The 27,069-nt window shown below is 41.5% G+C and overlaps 1 protein-coding gene across 1 annotated transcript in view; it reads right to left on the reverse strand.

Moving 5' to 3' along the window:
• Positions 1-27,069, reverse strand: part of lto1 (LTO1 maturation factor of ABCE1) — a 44,742-nt gene that overhangs the window by 11,832 nt on the left and 5,841 nt on the right. Inside the window, exons 2-4 of the mRNA XM_042061716.1 lie at positions 25,919-26,024; positions 8,877-8,947; positions 8,676-8,793 (exon numbers count right to left, since the gene is read on the reverse strand). Of these exons, the coding sequence (XP_041917650.1) occupies positions 8,676-8,793; positions 8,877-8,947; positions 25,919-26,024 (295 nt within the window). The remainder of the gene's footprint in view (positions 1-8,675; positions 8,794-8,876; positions 8,948-25,918; positions 26,025-27,069) is intronic.

Below are 27,069 nucleotides of genomic sequence, written 5' to 3' on the forward strand. Positions count from 1 at the left end.
AATATTAACACTTTAGGCACAATTTGGACATTTTCACTTAGGGGTGTACTCACTTTTGGTACCAGCGGTTTAGACATTAATGGCTGTGTGTTGAGTTATTTTGAGGGGATAGCACATTTACACTGTTATACAAGCTGTACACTCACTACTGTACTTTACATTGTAGCAAAGTGTTATTTCTTCAGTGTTGTCCCATGAAAAGATATAATAAAATACTTACAAAAATATTAACTCGGTTAATCCTCATTTTGTTGATCACCATACACTCTCCTCATTGGACTGACACACACACTCACTCACTCACTCACTCACTCACTCACTCTCTCTCTCTCACACACACACTTTGCGTGTAACACACTAGTACTATAATCACAGATAGTTTTGTCTCAACATGGTGTGTGTGAGAAAGGATATTTTGCATGTGTGTGTATGTGTGTGTGAGAGAGAGACAGAGACAGAGAGAGACAGTATCGGTGAAGGTGTGAACATTATTTGTAAGTGTGTGCATATGTGTTTGTGTGGGTGTGGGTGGTTGGGAATGTGTTTGTGAGAGAGTCAGTGTGCACAGATGTGTGGGTGTGTGGTTGTGAATGTGTTTGTGAGAGAGTCAATGTGCATAAATGTGTGTGTGTGTGTGTGTGTGTGTGTGAGAGAGATACAGTATCAGTAAAGGTGTGAACTTTATTTGTAAGTGTGTGCATATGTGTTTGTGTGGGTGTGGGTGGTTGTGAATGTGTTTGTGAAAGAGTCGATGTGCATAGATGCACACACTTTGCGTGTAACACACTGGTACTATAATCACAGATAGTTTTGTCTCAACATGGTGTGTGTGAGAAAGGACATTTTGCATGTGTGTGTATTTGTGCGTGTGTGTGTGTGTGTGTGAGAGAGACAGAGACAGAGAGAGACAGTATCAGTGAAGGTGTGAACTTTATTTGTAAGTGTGTGCATATGTGTATGTGTTTGTGTGGGTGTGGGTGGTTGTGAATGTGTTTGTGAGAGAGTCAATGTGCATAAATGTGTGTGTGTGTGTGAGAGAGAGAGATAGATAGATAGAGAGAGAAAAGTGTCCAACGTTGAGGGTGGACAGTGAGCAACATGTAAAACTCATGAGGACAACATAACTAGTGTCAAGCCTTAGAAACTACCTCCGACTACAGGAGGTGCAGCATACACTGTAGCACTCTCTGTCGGCATATCTCCAGACCAGAGAGATTGGCTACTGCTACAAAATCCATCACTAGATGTCCTTGAGTGTGGATAGAAACAAGGAGAACATGATTATGCAGCAGTCACACCAGATCCCATTGCACCAGACTACCTTCTGAAGTTTGTCAGCTGCAACTGTGCAGGCGTCTGTGACACTCTCAGGTGCTGCTGTAAAAAGCAAGGAGTCAAGTGTATTTCTGCTTGTTGGAACTGTCATGGTAACTCTTGCCAGAACATCAACCAGCCAGAAGATAACAGGAGTGAGGAAGTGCAGGGGAGTTGAGGGATGAAGTTTGTTACATTTTAAACTGATTAAGAAAGTTTTGTTTTGTAATTGTTCAATAAAACCACTTGTTATGGATTTTTTATGGACTTGGAGTAATTTTCACTCAAAACTAATGGCTGGGATAGATTCAGCACCCCTAAAAACCCCTAGTTAGACATCTCAAAAGCTAATATTGGTCAACAAAATGTTTTCATTATTTTCGCCCAGTCCCTCTGGGCACCCCAAACTTGATGGGCTCTCCAGGTGTTTCCCCGAGGATTTGGCTGTGGATAAATTGGGAGGTGTTACTAGACACCTATAGGAACACATAGTAAAAAAAAGCTATTGGTAAGAATTTTTTTTGCAGATTGGCAGAAAAAAGTCTAACTTTCCCTAACTAGGTAAGCTATTTTGTTGCTCTGATTGGTTAGGTCTATCCAATTGAGTGCAGAGACATTCCCCCCCTGTATCGGTTGAAACACGCCCCATAATTACGTCCTAATGGAGCAGCATTAGATTCATATTCTGACTAGAATGGAGTATGACTACGTCAGGCTATGTTTCTACAACATGTTGGCACAAAACGTAGGCTACGCTTTTTCTCCATTATCAACGTGAACTATGACAAAGTCCATGTTCAGTAGGCTCTATGTCTTTCATTTACTGTAGTCAAGCAGTGACATGTGGTTTAATGCATGGGGCAACATGACGCGAGTCAGACAGAAGATGGGCCTGTCTTTAGTAGCCTATTCCTGAATCCTGTCCCTCTCAAATCACATTAAAATTATGTGATTAGCAACCAGAAAAAAAAATCCTGCGGGAGACACACCCCGGACCCCCGTGTTATTATTAATAGGCTATTGGTCCAAATTAAGCTATAGGCAATACCTAGGTCCTATGAGTCTAAGCCTTAGTTTTAAAAAAGGTGTAAATAATGACTAAAAGAGACATTGTGTTGTGTGTAAATAGAGGTTAAGAAAGATATTCTACTTACTATTAAATGTCATGTATTCATATTGTAATATAATTATTGGGGGTTATTTAATATTCAGTCAGAACTACTGGTAATGTTTGTCATGGTATGTAAACTGCAATTTCTTCAATAATTATATTAGCGGCTTAGTCAGTTTTAAATTTTGTATTAGTTAAAGGTGTTCTAAGTGATGCTGGGTAACGTCAATTCTGTTGACGTTCAAACAAAACAGAAAGCTAGCTTGCTACTTCCTCCCCCTCCCTCCTGTGCAGTGTTGGGAATGTTACTTTAAAAAAGTAATTAGTTATAGTTACTCACTACTTGTTCCAAAAAGTAACTGAGTTAGTAACTGAATTACTTTATGATAAGAGTAACTCGTTACCAGGGAAAGTAACTATTTGCGTTACTGTTAAAAGAAAAAAAAGTTGCTATATGTCAAATAATTTGGATTTCTTTGAGCAGTTTTGAGCAGCCAGTTGAAATGAGTAGAACAGGCAGGTGTTTGTAGGCTACATAACTTTCGATATTTATTAGATAGATAGATAGATAGATAGATAAGATACTTTTTTGATCCCCAAGGGGAAATTCAAGATATTGCACATCGACAGACCTACAGTTGACTTCAGCCTGTGTCATAGGTTTTTGTTGTGAGGCAGAAAGATCTACCGTAGCTTTTGCTGCTTGGAGGACTTTGCTCCGATCCTTCTTTGCTAGTGGAGGTATCGATGTTTTTGGCTACTAGCTTTAGATGCATGAGATGCTTCATTAAATTAAAGTTGCTTACAATGGATGTCGACAAAGTCTTCGCTCCTGGAAGACTTTCTTGCCTTTGACCACAATGAATTTAAAGTAGTGCCTATATCTCCACCTCGAAAATGCCAACTTTTCATTGGATTGATCCTGAACTCTGCTGTTTCGTCGAATCTCTATTTTAGCTGCTGCGTATGTGTGTGTGTGTGGCGCGTATGCTGGCAAGTGTGTAAACACTGGCTCTGATTGGCTACCATGAAACATGACTCTGCCTTAGCCAATCATAATCGCTTACGTCGTTATTAACCCACCTCCTCACTAGCTGTGAGCCAGAGGTGCGTTCGGATTACAGTTATTCAATCAATGCATAGTAACGCACCACATTTAACGTCCAGTAACGTTAGCGGCGTTGTAACAACGGGAAAAGTAATTAGTTAGATTACCCCGTTACTGTGATGGTGAAGTGATGTCTGGTGTAAGTGACAAACATCACTTCAGAAGTGCCCGAAACTGGGCACATTATGTGTGCCGGGTTGGAAAACGAGTTTTACGCCATGCACCAGGGTGCAAAATACAGCCATAGGCTACTGAATCTGCTCCAGTGAAATCCTGGTAAAAAAATGAATGGACAACCAATCTGAACACTGAACACACAGTCTTTAAAGTTTTAGCCTATGTTATTCTACTGTTTGATTCAGTTTGTGAAGGTTATTTAGAACTTGCAATTAAAAATCGGTTATTTGCACCGCTATGGAGTAGGTCAATTTTTTTGACCTTCTTATATATTTTGTATCAATTCGCCCATGTTCTTTAGAACATTCAGTGAAAATTGCTGTTAATTTGAAACATTGTATCAAACAGCAAAGCAACACCGCTGCGCTGAATACGTCTGATTACGGCCTACCAGAAATTACTTTCAATGACCACCTGCTGCCGCGCATCAGTGAGGCTGTTGGACTAGAGAAGGGCCGCCGTTCAGCTGCTGTCCAAGGCTGGACTGGAGAGCCGCAGACCCGGCTGCAGAGTACAGCGGCGGAGCAAACATTTCATGTCACAGTTGAATTAATAGCCTAATGTTAACGGCGACCGCGAGTTTCCGTGAGACCCAGCTGTGCTCTTACATTATTAAGGTTCTTATGCATGTTGCTGCTGCAGCTTTGCCTGTCTAACGAATGTTATCTCCGCGATTTAAGATTGTTTGTGTAATGTATAGGCACAGTACGCATTTTAATTTCCCTATTTTTACAATTGGCTAGCCTAACAAACGTGTTTCATTTCAAAAGGCAACCTGGTCAAACGAAAACAAACAACTAAGTGCAGGCCCGGGGTGGGTAATCGGGAGAATCGGGAGAATTCCCGGTGGGCCGCTTCACTTTTGGGCCGGTCGAGGAAAAAAATATTGACATTTGTCACGTTAGTCTATCTTCTCTTAAAGTAGGCTATACACGTTGCGCATTCTCTGCATGACACCGTTGCCTCTGCATGGGTTGTAGCCTACATGTGAGGGAGTTCTCCCCTCCCAAAAAGAGTTGGTTGGGTCCATATAGCCTGTCTTTTCCAAAAAGTTTTCTCAGCCGGGCCGGCCCTACAGTAGCTATAAGCGTCAGGAAGGATGGATGGTAGAAAGAGGCCAGGAGGGACTGAAACGGCCAGGTAGAATGCTGCTAGAATGCTTCTTACTTTTTTTACTTAATACTTAAAATACTTTACTTATTACTTAAAATATTAGCCTTTTGTATCTGATTCATAGACTTTGCAGCATGCAAATATTGATAACAAAACTGAAGCTTGATCTGTGTAGGCCTATGCGGTAAAAATTGTAGCCTCTGAGCAGTAGATCAACCAGTCGACCACTGAAAATGATGAGCCTGAAATTAGTGATGAGGAGGCCATGACTACAGGGACAAGTAGAGAGGATAAATTAAAGTTATTTAATGTAAGAAAGAGCAATTATACTACATGATAAACCTATATGCCTTGTTTGCTCAGAAGAGGGTGTAGTAAAGTAGTAGGCTATAGACCTCTCCAGAATAAGTCCCGCCTCCGTAACTTCCGTATCCTCCGTATCCATCCAACTTCCGGGCGTCGATTGTCTATGGGAAATAACATGGCGTTTCGAAATATCATACCGGTAAAACATCTGTAGGTAGCGAAGTAGAAAAAAAATGGTGGGCCGATTGGCCTACACACTTCTGCCATCTAGTTTCCACTGGGTTTTTTGATTGTCGGTGCCGTTAAAGTAGAAATATATCAGTAAGAAGCACTAAGCTAACGCACGCTTCAGACGCCGCGACTCCCCCAGTCAATGAAAAGTTTGACGTGAGCAAGATCTAACGCCCTCCTCCGCCCGCGTACATCGGAACTAGCTCCCGGTTAGCATTAATAATTGTTTACTACTCCGACAATCAAAAAATCCAGTGGAAACTAGATGGCAGAAGTGTGTAGGCCAATCGGCCCACCAGCTTTTTCTACTTGTCACCTACAGAGTTTGACAGGTACGATCTTTCAAAACGCCATGTTATTTCCCATAGACATTTGACGACCGGAAGTTGGATGGATACGGAAGTTACGGAGGCGGGACTTATTCTGGAGAGGTCTATATCACCAAATAACAATATAGCCTACCCATGCAAAAAACATGTAGCCTAAACATTAGTTCAATATGCCTCTTTGTGGAAGCGTGGGATAGGCTACATTTCAAAGGCTTTCTTTCTTTCTGTTTTTGTTAACTTGTGGAATAGTGAAATATTTTTGGTTAACTTCTCAGTTGAAGTGAACTATTATATAACCTTTACACATTTGTTGAACCATGGTACTAATAAAAACTACAGGATAGTAAGCGCTAAAATGTTGCTTCATTTATCCAATTTCCACTACTATGGAAAACATGGGTCGGTCTTGGGCCTGAAACGCCCGGGCTGAAAAGTGGCCCCACTCCGGCCCTGACTAAGTGTACCTAGGCCTAGAACTCTACACATCCAAAAGGGTAGAAGCTTCCAGTAGGCCATCATGACTTTTTTTACCGTTTAGTCTGTGCATCGGCGCAGCCTATGACGATGTGAATTAGTGACAGCTGTTGTCGCGGTAAACTTAAGCTCCTGTCTCTAAATAGGAAGTAGGCCTAGTCTACACTATGTTGCTTGATTTTCTGTAATAAATGCAGCCTGTAGCCTAGGTTACTTCAGCATACCCAGACCAGTTGTGGCATCAGTTTCGCTTTTAAAATGCAACAGTGTAGCGTGATAGGGAGAGTGCCTGTTGCGGGCTATTTAATTTACAGCATACTGTAGGCATGACTAGCTCCCTTTGTGAGCGCACTAGACCAGCGGCATCTTTAGTAGCCCCCCCCCTCCCAGCAATCAGTACAAATAAGCATATGTTTATAACAATTCAGCAAGATAGATTTGGCCAAAGGTGGGACCCCTTTGCGGTCGTGGCAGCCGTGGGACCGGAGCGACCGCAACCCCGCTCCCTCCGCTTATGAGGCTAGCCTAGGACACGGAGGGGAGTCTCCGTTGTGTGTGTGTGTGAGACCGGGGCAAGGAGAGTTGGCTGTGTGAGTTTTATGCCCCTGCATGTAGCCTAACTAACGAAAGAAGACTATATCTACGTGAAATAACAACAAAATAGAAACGTAATACAGTATGGTGGTCACAATGGAGGGGGCACAGATTTTATTTGAGGTGGCACCGCCCCCTTTTGCCCCCCCCCAAGCGCCGGGTCTGGAGAGCCGGCAGATCAAACTTCACCATCAATGGGAACGTGCAGTTCAATTTCAAAAATAAAAATGCCTTATTTTGATTCTATCAATGTTTTATTCACCTTATTCAGCCCCGCCCATTTTTTTAAATTCCACGTTGTCTTTAAACTTCCAGTCGGCAGCTATGTCTAGTTAGCTTCATTGGGATAACACGGCAGAAGAGGATAGAGAGGCTAACTTGGGAGGAAAACGACAAATGCCATCAGGAGGTCAGATTGCAATATTGTACTTCGCTACCCAAGGCTATTCACCCCTACGGAGTGGGTAGACGATGCGGCAGTGGCCGCTGTATCGTATGGAGAAACTCGCAAATCCTTATCTGTTTGGTAACTATGGTAACTAGTTTAGAAAGTCATTACAGAACAGCCGCTCCAAAGTCAGTTTTTTCCTAACTTCAGATAGGAAAGCTGTATAACAGTTATAAATATAAATATCTTAAGTGTCTTAAGTCACCAAAATCCTAAATAAACGTTCCTAACTTTAGGATGACCCATAATATATGATGCCAGTCATCTCGATAGAGCTCTGCTATCTCAATGTATCGCAATGGATGTACTGCTCAATCGGAAGTTCGGAGACAATGTGGGCAAAGCTAGCGCCCCCATGTTTGCGCACGGAATAAGGTGACTATGTAGCCTGTAGAATATGTAGGTGGTAGACCTGCTGGTTAGTGTTCCAGCGTAGCAACCATTCAGGCGGGACTATAGTAACAGTTGGAAATAAATAATTATTTAACAGCTTTAACTATTCAAATGAGATTAAAAAAAAATGTAAAATTAACTTAATATTTAACATGTTGTTAACAGTAGAATAATCGGGATAATGGACTTCACTCCATTAGATTATCCGAAAAATAAACGCACTACGAGGTTGAACGGCCACTCCGCTGAGCGTTGTGGCCACATTACAACCTCAAACGTGCGTTTATGTAAGGGATAATGTATAGAACGCCGGTCATTATGGGGAAAATAAGTCTCGACAGGGCGAACTGGACCCCGACGCACCAGCGACCGGCGTTCTATACATTATCCCGCTTATTATACGGCTACTTGCCAAAACGAAAAAATAAACTCCATGATATGTCTCTTTACACTTATTTGTTACCGTTTCGTCGTGGCTTTTGCTGAGAAACAAATAGTTCGCAACACACGCTGAACTTGAATCAAACATTCTTTAGAACACAGCTGATCAACCGTCTGCTTTCACTTTTGAATGAAGTTCCAAGCACAAACTTCGTTGCCATTGACAGCGGTCATTCTTGTTTTCAGAGGTCCTTTCCCAAGAAATAATGACCGCTAGAACTTTCGGAAATCCCATTCAAGTCAATGGAGCATTCTACTTGCATTGTGAAGAGCCGTATAATAATTTCGGATAATCTAATGGGAGTGTCGTCCATTATCCCTTACTTAAACCAGGGTCTATAGAATTAGTGCATGTCTGGCATGTGGGGGCGTGGCATCACAATGTTTGCTTTCCATAGTGATGTCGGTCAACCATCAAGATGGACGATCAGCCCAACCCTAACAACCATACACCATTTGGACTTGGACCAGACTTGGGAGGCTCACATTACACAAACATGCTGACCATTATTTTAGATCCATATGATGTAAAAAGAATGAAAAGAAATTAAAAATAAATGTTCATACTAGAAAGCATAATTTTTGTAATTTGTACAAGAATGGTAGAAAGATTTTTTTGAAAACCAATCTTCTCACTTGTCTGAATTTGGCTCGAATCTGCTCCATATTTTCTTGAAGATTTTTGTGCTGTGGGTCCTCAAGGGGAAATGTTTGAATCAGTCCAGTAAGCATTTCCAATAGCTTCAGCTGTTTCCTATCAACAAGTTTAACAATGTGAGAAAAGCATAGAAATTAGTAATTAATATATATTTATCAAATATCTTTTGGCTATTTCACCTTGCTTTGGAATTCATATCATTTTGAAGAAGGTATTTCCATGTCACTGCAAAACCACTGTAGAAAGAAACCTAAAAGGAAAACAAAAATAGTATTATGATTTTATTTATTTATTTTTATACAAAGCTGGAAAAAGAAATAAGAGACCACTGCACATGTGACCATTGCACATTTTTCTGATGTCATCTTTCTCTGCCAGTTGATTAAAGACTTCCTCACCAGTAGACCCCAGCACGTCTCGATCAGCCACCACATTTCCTCTAGCATTATTCTCAACACCGGCGTCCTCCAGGGCTGTGTCCTCAGTCCAGCCCTATACTCACTCTGCACCTACGACTGCCCCCCCTCCCACAATTCCAACACCCTCATCAAATTTGCAGATGACACAACCATAGTGGGACTCATATCAGACAACAACGAAACAGCCTACAGGGAGGTCTAGGCCCTTTCTATCGCTGCACAATTAAGAGCACCCTGACATACTTCTGTACTGTGTGGCACTCCAGCTGCACAGCAGCAGAAAAAAAGGACCTGCAGCGGGTTGTCATGATAGCGGAAAGGATCATTGGCTCCCCTCTACCAAACCTGAGTGAGAATTACTCATGCCATCTTCTCACACGGGCCACGAACATCAGGCAGGACACCTCACAATCCGGACACTCCCTGATCACCACCCTCCGCTCAGGCAGACTGAACAGCTACTTCCCCAGAACTGATCCATCCATAAAATCATACACATACACACCTTATCCCGTCAGTGCAATCGGACTCTGTATAATAACTGCTGTGTTTACTGTTTCTGTTTTTAGCTATTTATTTGAGAACTTGGAATGAATGTGTATGTGCGAGATGTGCTTGGGTGAGAATGTCCTGGTGTGTACTTACGTACACACACACCGTTTTTATATAACCCCAAGTCAGAAAAAGTTGGGACGTTGTGTAAAATGTGAATAAACACAGAATGGAATATTCTACCAATCTCATATTTAGTTGCAGAAAGGACACAGACAACATATCAAATGTTGAAAATGACAAATTTGACTATTTCATGGAAAATATATGTTCATTTTGAATTTGATACCAGCAACATATTTCAAAAAAAGTTGGGACGGGGGTAACAAAATGCTGGAAAAGTTGTGTAATGATAAAGAGAACAAAATGAGGAATGTTTCATACATGATTGGGTATGAAAAAGATCATCCCAGAGAGGCAGGGTCTCTTACATACATCACTGTATGTAAACCTGTGTGGACAGATGTATGTAAGTATAAGTATATATATATTATTTTTTTGATCCCGTGAGGGAAATTTGGTCTCTGCATTTATCCCAATCCGTGAATTAGTGAAACACACTCAGCACACAGTTAACACAGTGAGGTGAAGCACACTAATCCCGGCGCAGTGAGCTGCCTGCAACAACAGCGGCGCTCGGGGAGCAGTGAGGGGTTAGGTGCCTTGCTCAAGGGCACTTCAGCCGTGCCTACTGGTCGGGGTTCGAACCAGCAGCCCTCCGGTTACAAGTCCGAAGCGCTAACCAGTAGGCCACGGCTGCCCCTAAATGATGAAACAATGTAATTTGAATGCTTCTTAACATGAAATTGTGAAGTATTTGGGGAGTTAATCATCTACACTACAAAATATGATTAAAATATTCAGAGAATCCAGAGAAATCTTTGCAAACAAGGGTGTGAAAAAAAGTGTCCACCATCTTGTTTTTTAAAAAGATAAAAACAGGATATTCTTTGGTAGAAAATATCTTCTTTCTTTAATTTATCCAAATGTTTAAAAACGGACAACACACAATAACTTGCACATCAATCAGTCTGTCTCCCCCACACCAACACACTGGCCCTTTTTAAAAGATCACCTGTGGCCCAATTAACTTAACAATTATTACTTTCACCTGCAGACAGTTAGTCAGCTAACACACAGACAGGAATATGTGCAAAAGTGCATTCAATTAAAAACAGTGTCCTAAAACAGGGAAGATGTAGTCAGCATCCTCACAAAGGGATAGAGCTGAAAAACAATATTGGATGGTCACCTAAAGGCTATGGCAATTTTAGAACTGTTACTGTATATATCTATGACTGTTACATTCTTCATGACGCTTCTGCTACTGTTACAACAGTAGGCTATCGCACATTTTAATGGCTGTGTCAGGTCGTAACAAAGGTAGGCCCTAGGCTACATGTCGCTGTTAGTTAAATTCTTAACAAACTACACCATATTTTAATGTTTCCACTTTCAAGGAGAAAACATGTATGACTCCTTTCTGGCCAAATTTCACAGCTTTCAAGTCTAACGTCTTTGTGTAAATCAAGTTTGAACGGAGAGAATAGAAAAGTGTGTCAGTTTGTGCCAGTTCTCCCCTACTCTCGCATAGTAAACAAATGGAATGTTGGAACATTGCACATCTGGCAAGGCGCAAAACAATGGAAAAACACGCTGAACACCTCCTAAGTCTTACACACTGGGTGTTGGATCCTTACATGTAATTCACTGAATATAAAAGAAAAAGGACCGCACCCACAGTTTCTTTTAAACAACTTTGGACCCACAGACATCTGGCAAGGCACAATGAATTCTGAATGATGTATACAGGTTTTGAGCAACATATACCACCATCCAGGCAATGTATTTTCCAGGGAAGACCTTTAATATTTCAGTAAAACAATGGCAAAATTATTTTTAATTTAATTTATTTATTTAATTAATTACTTATTTTTTTTGCACATAAATAGTATTTCTCCATAAAGGAAGAGTCCAGGTGCTAAAACAGTCTGTCTGCAGTCCAGTACTGTCAAATTAGGTGCATCATGGAATGAAAAACATGAATAAGAATACCCCATACTGTTGAGCAACTCCTATATCGGGCAGGAATGAGACAACATTTCATTCTCAAAACTCTAGCAGCACAGTGGTAAACATTCCCCATCCCAACTTTTTTTGAAACATGTTGCTGGCATCAAATAGTCAAATTTTAATTTTCAACATTTGTAATGTTGCCTATGTCCTTTTGGCTGCTAACTATAGGTTTATGAGACTTGTATATTATCACATTCTGTTTTTATTTGCATTTTACACAACGTCCCAACTTTTTCTGATTTGGGGCTGTATATCTTTCATCTTACTCTATGCTTCTGTTTAGAGAGGATGGCTCCTACAGAATTGTGTTGTATTTTGTTGTATCGCATATAGGGTTGCAAAATCAGAACTGGGACACCACTGGTTGTTTTCCAATTAAAAAAGACCTCCTATCGGGTCATGGAAATAAGAGATAGCTGCAGCATAGCCTCTTAAGGTGCTGGCAGTAGTGATGGGCAAATGAAGCTTTGGTGAACCACTAAACCACAGCAGTGGGAAGCTAGCAACACTAATGAAAAAATCCAATATGGCTACCACATGTAGATTTTTCAACATAAAAGTCCTTACCCAAACCAGTATATGTAACCAAAAATATTGGTTTGCTAAGGACTTTTAAGTTAAAAAATGTATGTGTGGCGGCCATCTTTTTGCTTTTCAGCTAGTGTCGCTAGGTTCACACTGCTGTGGTTCAGTGGTTCACCAAAAGCTTCATTTGCCCATAACTAGCTGGCAGCCCTCCCTGCCTCCAGAAAGGACACGAGAAAATGAAGAACAACCTCCACTGAGCACATTGTGGGTTCTACTTCTCAATCATGGCACCATGAAGAAAAAACTTTTCATCTCTGTTGGTAGTTTACCAGTGTCGAGGGAGCCCTGGCATTATTGAGGGTCTCTAGGACAGCCTGATCTAGCGTGTGAGACAGGGACTTCACAGCGGCCAAGCCCACAGCTGCAGCACAGCTGACCTGGAATGCCAGATTTGGCCCTTCACCTGAGATAGAAGGTTGTGAGAGGTAGGGGTAACGGTAGGCTGTGAACAAGTTGTAGGATAGCTGAAAACCAGTGGGGGGGGGCATACAGCAGCCCTTCCGGCCACTCGTGAGATAGTGCATCGAGTCCGAGTGGGCCCCTGGGATGATTCAGAGAAAACAACTGGGCACCACTTCTGGGTGCAGCCTGGATGGGGTCCGGACATGCAGGAGGTTCACTTGGAATGTAAATGGCCTTCAGTGAGGCCTAGCGTGGGAGTGACCAGAGGTCCGGGCCATCTTCAGGCAGCGGAGAGACCTTGTCCCTCCCTGATGTTTGATGTAGCAGACTGCATGGTCTGTCCGGACAAGGACATGCTTGCCTTGAATGAGGGGTAGGAGAGCATTGAGGGCAAGATACACTGCTCGGAGTTCTTGAACAGTTATGTGTTCTGTGTCCCATTTAGGTTGCCAAAGACCCAGCCCCCCATCTTTTTTCAGGATGAGGAAATACATTGAATAAAAGCCAGCCTGCTGATCGTTTACCCTGGCAATGGCCCTCTTCTCTAGCAGTTTCTATTTCCTCTGCGAGGCAGTCTGTCTGGACTGGATCCTTGACCATCGTCATTCGGACACGGGTAAAGGGAGGTGGCCACCGCCGAAACTGGAGCCTGTGTTCCCTGGCCACCATCTCCAGCACCCAGGGGTCTGCAGCTCCCTCTTCTCTGCTTTCCAGGCGTAGCTGGGAATGGACCTCGGCAGCTGCCCCCAACATCCTATGTACGACCCCCTGGGTCCTTGGACCCCTGAAAGGAGGCCGGCCTCTGTCAGTGCGTCTTGCTATTGACCTTGGCTGCCCACGCCATAAGAGTACCTCTGGCTAGCTACTAGTAAGCAGCCAGTCGATTATTCCAGCCAATAAACAGATAATTAGGTTATCGACACGTGAGGAGTGTCGAATTAGATAGATAAGACCTTGAGGGAAATTCAAGGTCTCAGTAGCATACAGACATCACACACAACATGCACTTACAGCAGAAATGGTAAATATAAGTATAAACATATAACAAAACTCCACTGTACAATAGAGACAGTAGAAGATAAGAAAAACTAACAAAACTAAATACTAAATATACTATATAAATTAAAATGTAAAAATAAATCCAGTGTGCTTGAGGGTGATCAAGCATGAGACGCTTGCAGTGACAGGGCCGGGACTGGCCTGTAGTTCTGTGTGCATGGTAAGGTGCTCAAGAGAGTGAGTGTCATGGTGAAGATGCAAAAATGTAGTCCAACAGTAGTCCTGTAGTTCTGTGTGCATGGTAAGGTGCTCAAGAGTGAGTGTCATGGTGAAGGTGCAAAAAGTAGTCCAACAGTGCAAGAATAAGGTCTAGAGACCAGCATAAATAATATGGACAAATAAGAGAGTAGAGTATAATGTAGACAAGGTAATATAAAAAACTATGTCAGTGCAAGAATAGGTTGAGGTACAGTAATAGGGTTACAGCCATTCAGTATTGTAGCAGAAGCCATTGGTCATGTGTGCTAATATAGCATGAAAAACAGTGTAGCAGTAAAACAGTAGTAAAAACATTAGGCTGTGGACAGTAGTAAAACAGTAGTGGGCAGTCAGTACTCAAACATGGAGAGGGTGGAGAGGCAGACAGACTGTGCAGAGAAGTCTCTCTCTCCTCTTCCCTTTAGTGAAGCATTGAACAGTTCAATGGCCCTGGGGACAACTTACTTCCTCAGCCTTTCAGTTGTGCATGGCAGTAAGCGAAGTCTCCAGCTGATCAAGCTCTTTTGCTTTTTAATAGTGCTGTAGAGTGGATGACATTCATTGTCCAAGATCTTGATCAGTTTGCTCAGGGTCCTTTTATCTGATATTGAAGTGATGCACTCCAGTTCGGCTCCCACGACAGAGCCAGCTTTCCTTACTATCCTGTCTAGACGCCCAGCATCCTTTTTCTTTGTGTTTCCTCCCCAGCATACTACAGCATAGAAGAGGACGCTGGCAACAACAGACTGGTAAAACATCCTGAGGAGCTTACTGCAGACATTAAAGGACCGCAGCCTCCTCAGGAAGTACAGCCTGCTCTGCCCTTTCTTGTAGAGCGCTTTGGTATTTGCTGACCAGTCCAGTTTATTGTCCAGTTGTAAGCCCAGATACTTGTAGGTATTTACCACCTCCACATTGACCCCATCAATGGAGACTGGTAGCAGAGCGGGCTAAGACCTTCACAATATTCACACAAATAAATCAGATGAGTTATATTCTGCAGGACCAGCCTCCCGTCAGTCATGTGACTGTTGATATTCTGGTCTGGAGGCAGGTGCCAGGATGGCATTGCAGTAAGACCGTGGTGACCGTCAGAGAGAGGTCAAAATAGATTGTGCTGCATGTCTGCAGTTTCTTTGAGCTGCTGGGCTTATTTGCAGTGTTTTCTGAAGTCGCCACTCACCGTTTTTTGTTTTTTCTGTCTGCTCCTTTCAAGAGATATTTTTACATACATAAACATTACATTTTGCACTGAGGTTTTGCATTTGGTTAAAAAAAAAAAAAAAAAAAAAAACCTTCGTTGTCACTGTCTGTCTAATTCCTGTCTAATTCCTCTTGACCATGAGGCTCCCTATCAACATATAGGCCTACTCTGTGATTAATTAATCTAAATTAATCGCATGCATCAATTTATGCTGTGAACGTATTTTAAAAGAGTTTTAATTCAAATTAGGGCTGTCAATCGATTAAAAAAATTAAATCTAATTAATTGCATACTCTGTGAATAATTAATCTAAATTAATCACATATATAATTTTTGCTGTGAAAGTATTTAAAATATTTAAATTCAAATGAATCATTGAATAATCAGCATTAGTGACATTAAAGTTCAAAAACTCTTTTATTATTATTTTCACTGTTCAAATAATGGCCATAATAATCTATGATATGACCTAATATGCTGAGGAAATAAATTCAAAAGTTTTTTTTTCACATACAAGGCATTTCAGGCCACAGATATAACCTAGGGGACACAATGAAAATAAATTAACACTCCCCTTAATGTCAACACTTATTTCTTTGCATTGATGTGCGACTATTGAAGTATTGAGAAAAAATGGCATTGAATTAATTTTATAGGGACACCAGGCAACGTTTTTGTGTTAATTAATCAACTTCATAAGTTGGCATATGGTTAAATGACTCATTACAGGGCGAATGAAGACTCTCTCGCCCGCCCCTACTGCCTGTAGGAAGAATATCCCGCTTGCAAGTTCGGTGTATCCTACCAGTGAACATCATTCTCACAAAGTATCAGACATTGAGAGAAGCAGGATCAGTTTACATCCGGCATCCCCAGCACAGAGGCAGGCTTACGAAACCGGGCTAGCGATTGTTGCAAACGTGTGTATAATGGCAGAGCCGGCGAAGAAGCAGCGAAAACCCTTGATAGAAGGGGGGGATTATCAACAAAAAAGGGCCTAATCGTTATGCGGTGGATAGAAGCACCAAAATTGGTGCAGACACTCTTGTATGTATCTCATCATTTGAGAAGGGGTGCCCAAAATTTCTGGTTCATTTAGGTCATTTTTTTAAGGGAAAATCCAAGATGGCCGCCTAAAACGACCCAAGGATAATAAAACATTACAGAGTTGGGCATCATGGTTTATTCTGCTACTTTATTATTTTACATTTGAGATATATATATATATATATATATATATATATATATATATATATATAGATGGTTAACAAATAATATGTGCAAAATAACCCATGAAAATAATCTTACATGCCTTTTATACAGCTTTAAAGGGGGGGAAACAGGCTTAAAATGGTCAAAATGACTGACATGAATCCTCATCTGAGAAGTTAATTATTTATGTATGCAAAAAAAAAAATATTTTTACAACTTTTGGAAGAATCACTTAATAATTTTCAAAAGACAGTTTACTGCTAAAATGTCCACATGAGCAGAGATCAAGCCCTAAATAAGGACACAACTCATTGACCAAATGTCATGCCAGTTAGCGTTAGCAAATGTAGAACCACTAGCTGGGTTCCAATTATCAAGCTAAATTTAGGCAAACAAAGGCATCCCTGGGCTAATTGTGTCCCCATGATCACCTGGGGTGCGTATTTGTGAATCTGTGGGGCTTCCTGGGGGGTATTGTACCGTTATTTCGGGAGTAACATTAGAAGCTATGCAATTTTGATTTGTACTACAGTAACGGTAGCCAGCTAGTATTTAGCTGTGCAGTATGTACATTGAGTAAACCTCCCTCATGATACCTTGACATGCTAGTGAGAGAACTAGCAGCCTGGGCTTTTAGCTCAACTACTAGCATGCTCGCCTCCCGATCCGAGGGGCTGAGAGCAAATATACATTCAGCCCGCTCAAAAAGCACAAAAATATATGCTTTGTCTTCCAGAGAAGTACACTACAACTCCAGCTGTTACTTGTCAACCAAAGCCCATCTTAGTGCCAAAAGTTAACCAAACCAATACCTGTGGTGAACAATTAGCATGGGAAATAACAGAGGAGGTAAAGTGGGCTGAGCATGCAATCAAACTGATGCTTCACTTCAGCCAGAACTGTCTGACCCACCTGCTATAAACTCACTCCTTCCTCGCTTTCATGAAAAAGCTGCCAGCTTTGCCATGGTCAGACATGGCATGAATGTTGTAAACCAATTGACAGAGCACCTAAATCCCGGCCAGGTCCCAGTTATGGCATTTGACCTACCACTATATATTTACAAAAATGGTTCAGTGGAGTGATCCAGACTGTTATGGAGAGAGATTTGTGATGCTTGGTGGGTTACACATAGAGATGGCTCTATGGAACACAATCGGAAACCTTTTAGATGGAAGTAGTTGAAGAACTGCACTATGTGATGCTGGGGTGGCTACCACTGGAACAGCAGACTTCTAAAGGGTGGGCTGCATGGAAACCATTTCCAGAAGTTATGGATGCCTTCATTGCTATTGTATGACAGCAACTGCTTAGCCAGGAATCAAACATGTTTGATGGAGAAGTACACGTTTGTTCTTTACGATAAGAAAACAGATCTTGAAAAAGTCAATGATCTCAGGAAGGACTTGTTTTCTCAAATATGTCTCTCAATGGAAAATATCCCTCCCACACAGGCTGCACTGATACAGCATTCAAATAGAGCAGTGTACCAAGCTAGCATTTGGTCCAAAGGTCTGCAGGCTACCCAGTCAGTGCCTTTTCCTGAAAAATATGGATGGACCAAATTAGATGATTTTTGGACACCTTTATGGACACTTATACCAGAGGCAGCCAAAGTATGTGGAGAACCTCTTAAATGTGGCAGCAAAGGTGAGCCTCTCTGCTCTCGAAAGTGCCAATGCCAGGATGCTGGGTTGCCTTGCACAGTATTATGCCAATGTGCCAGAGCATGTGAATAGATGCAAATATGCAGTATGTAGAATAGGACTAATGTAATCTAGTGTGGTGTTTCACGGTGTCTTAAGAAGTTGCAGGGGACATGTGTGCTTAATTGTATGTTTTTATGAGGTCTGCCTGAGGTGCTTGAGTGTCTGTGTTTATACAGTGGGCGTTGCTTTCAAATGGCCACTTCAGTCGCGCATTACACGGCGCGAAGCTGCGTGAAACTTTAGTACCACTTTCAGCCACTGCGCGTCGCTCTGCCACTGTACATCGCTCTGTCAGTAGTCTGCCTGCCGCCCCTTATGAAAAATCAGGAGGCTACCGTTAAACATAATTGTTGCCGAGAGGAATCCCAGCCTACGAATTCAATAACAAAATAAATCATGCATAATTAAACATTACCTCGATTTAGGCTACTTGGGTATGGCTTAAGGCTTGACTACACGGTTGTAATGAAAATCGAAATCTGCTTTTGATAGCCTACCGGTGCCGCTCCACAAAACGAAAAAATATCTTAATTTGCTGTCTACGTTATTGTCAGTGTTGGGGGTAACGCAACTACACAAATCAAAACAGTGTCTTGTGTGATAATTGAGCAGAGAAATAACTGTTCAGAATTAATCTGTAGCCTTGGGTAGGCTTCTGCAGAAAAAAATGTTGTTAGCGATTTAATACTATCTAGCGACGTTTTTAACAGGCTCCGCAATAGAGGCTTAGACAACTATGACCCACGTTTTGGTTTCGTAAATTAATTTGCCCTACTTCTTGACTGCAATGTAGTCAATTGACTGCTTGACATGTCATTCTTATTTTTCTGTACAATAAACTAATACATCTGCTCGTAATCACAATAATTTAACACACGACAGTTGGATACTTCATCATGTTCCCATGCCTACATTTTGGTGAGTAGCATAGAGATTGTTAAAAACAATAAAGTATGGCTCTCCGTTTGGGACATCGAAAATTTATATTTTTAATAGGGTAGACTACCGTCGGAGATGCTGACTTGCAAAGGCCTCGGGATAACACGTTATCTCCACTATCATCAGTCAATAGAGTGTCCCAGTGACGCCACTTCCATTTGCCTCCATGGGACCTATCTTTCAAAAAATTTTGAACGCCAGTCTATGGCGAAAAAGAAATGATTTTCTGGTCCTGGTTGACTTGTGCCTTGAATTACCCATATGATGTTTGTCAATTTTAAAGACAATTTTTCATGTAAAGACATTTGCAGTTTGTTTCGTAACTATTGAATTGCAACCGTTAACTAGCATAACAGCTAGCATGCTAATCTTATCGTTTCATTACGTTGGTGACGTACATCGTTCGAGACGAGAGATGTAGTCCACTGAGCGGATTCGCACAAAACCAACATAACTTTTGAAGTCTATCGAACAACAGTACTTTCTTGACGTGAAAAATCTTTTAAATTCACACATCATATGTGAAATTCGTGGCACAATTCAAACTGGACCAAAAAATAATTGTTATCTCTCCATTAACTCCCGTTCATATTTTTTTGAAAGATAGGTCCCTTGTAGCGGAAGTAAAACGGAAGTCACTGGGACACTCTATGCCCCCTTGATCAAAGTGGGGAATGAAAGAAAAAGTTTGAGAACCACTGGCTTAACAAGTTACCTGCAGTCCAGAACACACAGAATATTGCAACAGAAAGTTGCCTTTATAATCAACTACTATTTGTTCCAACAGTAAACTTGTGACCATCAAAAATTGAATTGATGGTCACATTTGATGGCTTGAATTTCCCCTTGGGATCAATGAAGTATCTATCTATCTATCTATCTATCTATCTATCTATCTATCTAATTGTTTATCGCCTGTAACTCCGTGACAGGACGTAACAGGAAGGCATTTGGCTGAGCAACGGAGGTTAATATGCTCTATATTTTGTCCAAATGATGTCTGTCTATCATCGTTGCACTCGGAGAAAACCGGAATGTTTAATTTGTCCTGCGTTTCTTCTACGGCTGCATATGGGATTCACTCGCAGTTAACTAAATATTTCTTTATTAGGGCAGGGCAGGCATATTTCTGGCTATTAAATTATTTCTAAACCAGTCTGCTAAAGTCTGTAGTGAAGTCTGTGTAGGGTTTTCCAGGCTCCATTTCTGCACCCTGCTCACAAGAGACATCTGCCAGTTGTTTGGGTTGTTGCAGCGCGGTTGCAGCGTCACTGGAAAAACTCAAATTAAAGTTGTGTGATAACCGTGTGATCCCGCGCGCAGACTGCGAGGGAAGCTGGCCAAATCGAAGCAATGCCCACTGTAGTATCCTTGAGACAGTTGGTGGATATATAGGTAGCCATAGTGTAGCCGTATTGTCTGCTTAAAACAGAGACATATCTACAATACACGTATACCTAATTGCATGCTTTTAGGAGGTTGTTTAGGTGTCCTTTGAAATAGCTGCCAATTTTGTGGATTGTCAATTTTTTTTACAAATTCACTTCCCGTTTGAGATTTCTTGGAGTAATCTTCCAGGATAACTTAGGATTACCCAAGGGACATATATCAAATTTCAAGCTTTTAGGAGGTTGTTTTGGTGGCCTCTGAATCAGCTGTCAATTATATGGGTGGCCATTTTGAATTTCTTCAAAATCTCACTTCCTGTTTGAGATATGTTTGGTCACCCCTTCTAGGATGTCTTAGGGTCAACCCAAGGAAAAAAAAAAAATATATATATATACATATATACATATACACCAAACTTCAAGCTTTTAAGAGGCTGTTTAGGTGGTCTTTGAATTAGCTGCCAATTCTGTGATGGGTAGTGTGACATTTTTCAATTTCTTTAAAAACTCACTTCCTGTTTGAGATCATTTGGGCACCCTTCTAGGATGTCTTATGATCACCCAAGAAACATACCAAATTTCAAGCTTTTAAGAGGCTGTTTCGATGGTCTGAATTAGCTGCCAATTTTGTGATAGGAGTGTGATATTTTTCAATTTCTTTAAAAACACTTCCTGTTTGAGATAATTTGTGCACCCCTTCTAGGATGTCTTAGGATCACCCAAGGAACATACATACCAAATTTCAAGCTTTTAAGAGGTTGTTTAGGTAGTTGTGAAGGTGGCTTTTGAATCAGCTGTCATTTGTATGGGCAGCCATTTTGAATTTCTTCAAAATCTCACTTCCTGTTTGAGATATTTTTGGGCAAACCTTCTAGGATGTCTTAGGATCACATCTACCAAATTTCATGCTTCTATCCACCGCGTAACGATTTTTCACATAATCTCCCCTACTATGAAGGAAGATGCAAAGTAAAGGAAAAGAGCTTCAGACCAAGCGAGGGCTCGCACACGTATCAACACGTACAGACACTAGGGGGAGCTTTGTAGAGAAAAAGCACTCAGGCTTACCTGGTGTCCCTTTAAGATGAGTCTGAAACATAACAAAATGTGGATGACTTGAAAGGTTCTGAGAACATTACAGTTGCACTGTATTGTTAATTTTTTTATATTTTTACAAATGTTAGTTTTTCTTTTATGTAAAATTTTGAAATTGATTTGTTTCTCTACAAAAGAATAATGTGTTCTCGTTATTGAAATTGATTTACAAACATATGGTATCGAAAAACATAGTTTAGGAACCGGCATCGAAATCAAGATATCGAAATTTGCACCAAGTAGCGCTTTCTCATCTGCCTTCATTTTTCAGTCACTGTGGCTAGAACTAGATAGATAGATACTTTATTGATCCCCAAGGGAAAATTCAAGACTGCACTGGGTCAAAGCTCACCACAGAATGCGATTAATCAGAGTTACTTTTCAACATGTTTTTTCTGTGATTAATTAACCCTTAGAAAGGCTAGGCAATCAAGGACGTGGGTAGATAGATGGAGGAGAAATAAAAAATAATAAATAAAAAGTTCTATGGAGATGTGCAAAGTTGGAGAAAGTCAGATATGTGTGTGTGTGTGTGTGTGTGTGTGTGTATATGTTTTGATGTGTGATGAAATAAGAAAATAAATAAAAAGGTCTGTAGCAGAGGGATGTAAAAGTGCTAAAAGTCATGTAGGTGTGTGTGTGTGGGGGGGGATCATGAGTGCTGGGGAGTGAATGAGTGCAAAGTCAGTATAGTGAGAGTTCAGAGTTGGGAAATGTTTGAGAGTGCTGAGGAGTGAATGTGTGCAAAGTCAGTATAGTGTGAGTTCAGAGTTCGGATGGCCTGGGGATAAAAACTTCTCCTGAGTCTCTCAGTTCTGGCTTTGTGACTACATAGGCGTCTTCTTGATTTCAGCGGTAGGAATAATCCATTGTTAGGATGAGAAGAGTCCTTCAGAATCTTTTGGGCTCTTAGGAGTACTCTTCTGGAATAGATATCTTGTAGAGCAGGGAGTTGAGTTCTTATAGTACGTTCAGCTGAGTGCACTACTCTCTGCAGAGTACTACAATCTCTAACTGTGGAGTTCCCATACCAGGTGATGATGCTACCAGTTAGAACACTCTCAACCGCTGAAGTGTAGAAGGCCTTCATGATGGATGTAGAAACTTTGAATTTCCTTAGCTGACGAAGGAAGTAGAGTCATTGTCTGGACTTCTTCAGAACATATTGAGTGTTAACAGTCCATGTTAAGTTTTCAGTAATGTGGACACCAAGGTATTTAAAACTTGTGACTCTCTCTACAGGTTGCGCGCTGATCATTAGTGGGGTGTAACTGTAGTTCTGCTGCTGTCTTCTGTAATCCACTACCATTTCCTTGGTTTTACTGACATTCAGTGTCAAGCTCTGTGCCACCTCATCAACCTGATCTAAGTAGAGCTGTTCATTATTGTTACTAATCAGGCCCAAGATCACTGTGTCATCTGCAAACTTGATAATGGAGGTATGACTACTGTTGGCTTTGCAGTCATGTGTGTAGATGTTGTACAGCAGTGGACTCAAAACACAGCCTTGGGGAGCACCAGTGCTGATGGTTCCTGTGTCAGATGTCAGACCCCCCACTCTAACCACTTGTGAACGGTTGGTGAGAAAGTCAAATATCCAGTGACACAGGGTGGTGTTCAGTCCTAAGGCCTTCATCTTTGTGACCAAGGTGAGAGGTACTATCGTGTTGAATGCTGAACTAAAGTCAATGAACAGCATCCTCACATAATTCCCCTTCCCCTCGTCCAGGTGAGTTAAGGTGGTGTGCATGAGGTTTGAGATGGCATCCTCTGTAGACCTGTTGGCTCTGTAAGCAAATTGGAGGGGGTCGAAGGAGGCAGGGAGGGATGAGCAGATAATGTTTTTCCCAAGCTTCTCAAAACACTTCATCACTGTAGACGTCAGGGCTACTGGGCGGTAGTCATTCAGACATGATGGACTTTTGTTTTTCGGTACTGGAACAATAACAGACTGCTTGAGGCAAGTAGGACTGTCTCTTGAGCCAATGATGTGTTAAAGATATAAGTGAACACAGGAGCTAACTGGGCAGCCCAGGATTTCAAAACCCTGTTAGAAATTCCATCCGGTCCAGCAGCTTTTCTATAATTAACCCTCCTAAAGGCATTGCTCACATCGACCTCAGAGACACAGAAAGGTGCATCCTCATTTGCTTCACATGCTGCATCTAGTGCAAGATAGTCTGTGTTTTTCATGTCAAAGCGAGCATAAAAAGCATTAAGTTCATCAGGGAGGGCTTTACTCACATTCATCATAGGAGGGGACTTTCTTTCAAAGCCAGTGATGGTTCGGAGTCCTTTCCACACTCGTGCTGGGTCACGTACGTAAACTATAAGATGCTGCTTTGTAATCCGTCATATCCCCTGAAATAAGCCCAGCATTATAAGTGATGGTGCGTGTCTTTAATGCCGCTCTCACTTCTCTATCCACCCATGGCTTCTGGTTAGGAAAGCTTCGGATCTTTACAGTTGGGATGATGGAATAAGTTAGCATATTGATGTAACTCAATGATACTTCCGTAAACTCATTGATGTCAGCAGAGTTCGTCTTGAACATCTCCCAGTCAACTTTGCTAAGGGCGTCCTGTAGCCTGGCTTCCGATTGGTCAGTCCAGCGCTTGACCTCCTTCGTCACTGGGGGGTCCCTCTGACTTCTCTGTTTGTACAGTACATAGGCAGTAGGAAAACCGCGGCATGATCTGATTTTCCAAAAGCTGGTAGAGACTTAGCTTTGTAACTGCTCTTGAACTGTGTGTATCAGTGATCCAGTTGTCACCACGTGTAGGGAAGTGAATGTGTTGAATAAATTCAGGCATGGACCGGTTCAGATATACTTGATTGAAATCACCGGCCACAATAAGCGCAGCTTCAGGGTGCGTGTGCTGTTGTCTATTTAACACTTCTTGCAATTCTGAAAGCGCAGCATCTGTGTTGGCTTGTGGAGGAATGTAGACAGCGTTGAATATTACCGAAGTAAACTCACGGGGCAGGTAGAAGGGTCGACAGGCGATCGCTAGATGTTCTAGATGAGGCGAGCAGGACTGAGAGAACGGTGACATTTCTAGGATCACACCACTTGCTGTTCGTCATGATTCAAACTCCGCCACCTTTCGATTTTCCAGATTCCTCAGTCCTGTCAGAGCGAGCAGCAGAGAAAAACTCCACCGGAGTGATGGCACAGTCCGGTACAAGTTCAATTAGCCATGTCTCAGTAAAGCATAGAATGTTACAGTCCCTGATGTCTCTTTGAAACTGTATCCTCGCTCTTTAGTTCATCCATCTTGTTCACAAGAGACTGGACATTGGCTAGGAGAATGCTAGGCAGTGGAGGCCTATGAGCTCTATTCCTCAATCTGTTACGGGCCCCGGCTCGTTTTCCTCTGTGTTTTTTCCTTCTGCGCCGAGTCCATGGTTCCATGATGCATCTCGGAGAACCTCAGTCGGCCAGGTAGAATCGTCGATTAAAACATCCCGAAACAAAAAAGGCAATTCATTTCCGATGTTTCTAAGTGTAGCGCCATCATACGTAATTAGTGCAGTGGAAAAGTGCAAAAAATTAGGGGTTAATAAAAGGTAAAAGAGTAAATATAAGCACAAATTAGGCGGAGCAACCAAAAAGGCGTCCGAACGCGGCGGCGCCATGGCAAAAAAGAAAGAAAAAAAGCATGTTTATAATCCAACGCTATTGTGTGTTTCTCTATGGCAAAGAATGTTCATAATCCGGTTTTGAGATCCTAGCAAATTCCTGCATGGCATCCAATTCAAGGCTCACATTGCATCCCAATTTGTTCGACAAAGAAACACCTTTTTTGCCTTTACTTTGTTCATGCAATGCAGTAAAAAGTAAAATCATGAGTGCAGACACCATAGGCACACACAGGCTAACACGTAAACTCGGGTCAAGTCAGGTCAGATCAGTTCGTGTCACAGATATGGAGAAAGGTCATTTTTAATCACTAAATAAAAAAATGGCATTTATTTCTGTAAGGCGCACACCACATATGTCTGTAAATTGCTCAGCCCCAGAGAATCCCTCCACCATGGCAAAAAAAAAATAGAAGGTTGTGTATGATAGTCTGCCCTACACACACATGAAATGCATGTAGAGCTATGCGCTTGCTGTGGTGAGACACATGTCAAAATATAAGAATTTTTATAATACGCTTTTTATATTTTAATTCTTTAAAATCTAAATAAAACAATATATAACATGTGTGTGTGGCACTTACAATGACCAGAACAAATCCTTATGAATAAAGGTAGTGAAAATGCCCTAAAACAGCTTAGGGTTCTAAGGGTTAATGTAAATTAATGCATTATTTTGACAGCCCTAATTTTAAGCAAATTAAGACCGTCATCAGGTATGGATAACAAGATACTTGCCTCTGCAGACAGCTTGGCCCCATGAATCCTGCCATGGTTTTGACCCTCATGCCATCCCTGTCGCTTGCCTTCATCAAATCCTTCATGATAGCCTTGAATGTGATACCTAGTAGAAGCAAAAGCAAAACATTGGCTGTGTACAAATATGTACCCCATGGCATTATACAACATATAATGGAGAGGATGTGTTGTAATGCAGTCCCAAAAATCCCTGAGGATCTTTATTAGCAAAGAAGCGACCATTGAATAATCTTGTACTTCCTTGTCAATTATTAGTGTAATCCATCTGATATATTGTGTTTTTCTTTTTAAACTTTGTTCCTTTATAAATTGTGGTGTATTAAACTAACGCCACTGATTTATTCCAGCAACCAGTTCACTTTAATAATAAACTACATTTTGGTACAACATATATAGAGCAGGAATAACAGAATTTGGCTTAAGCAGTGAGGAGAAATTTTCCGCAAGGTGTCAGCCCCTAAGACTGTGCCCATTGCCGAATGTCAGAGTAATTACATTCCAAAACGTATCTTAATGATACTCTTTTATTTCATTTACAAGCTAGTTTAGCAAAAACAGTGAAACCAGTACATTTAAATCTGAAACTTTAGTGGTTAGTTTTTTACTTTAAATGAGCCAGCCAAGTCAACGAGCAAAAACTGAACGGCAATTCACCTTGAAGTTGGATTAAAACAAAATGCGCTCCTTCGGCCAGAGACCCAGGAGATCATGCCGAAAATGTACTAAGCTAGAACAGAGGATTTCTACTTTGGAATCAAAGATGCATGCCCTTCCATCAACGACAGATGAACTACGAGAGGCATCTCATGAAGTGAGTACAGCAACTACTGGAAATGCAGAGAATGTAACCCAGCAGTCTAATATCACTGCTAATAGAGCAGATGAATGCATCGACCTCACAAAGGGAAATGTGAGTACAGAGCCTTGGCACAGGCAAGGTGCCAGACCAAAAAACAAAAAACGTAATACAAGAACAGTAATTACCTCAACACCAGTAAATTCAGATGTTAACTTCAGGCCTCGTATCAGAAATACAGAAAGATCAGCAAACTACTACAGGGCTTGTGGTCCTAAGGGAAGCCCACAACCCCTAACACTATGGAACAGATTTGAATGCCTCCGGGACATGA

The sequence above is a fragment of the Alosa sapidissima genome, chromosome 14 (genome assembly GCF_018492685.1).
Source record: "Alosa sapidissima isolate fAloSap1 chromosome 14, fAloSap1.pri, whole genome shotgun sequence".
Lineage (NCBI taxonomy): Eukaryota > Metazoa > Chordata > Actinopteri > Clupeiformes > Clupeidae > Alosa > Alosa sapidissima.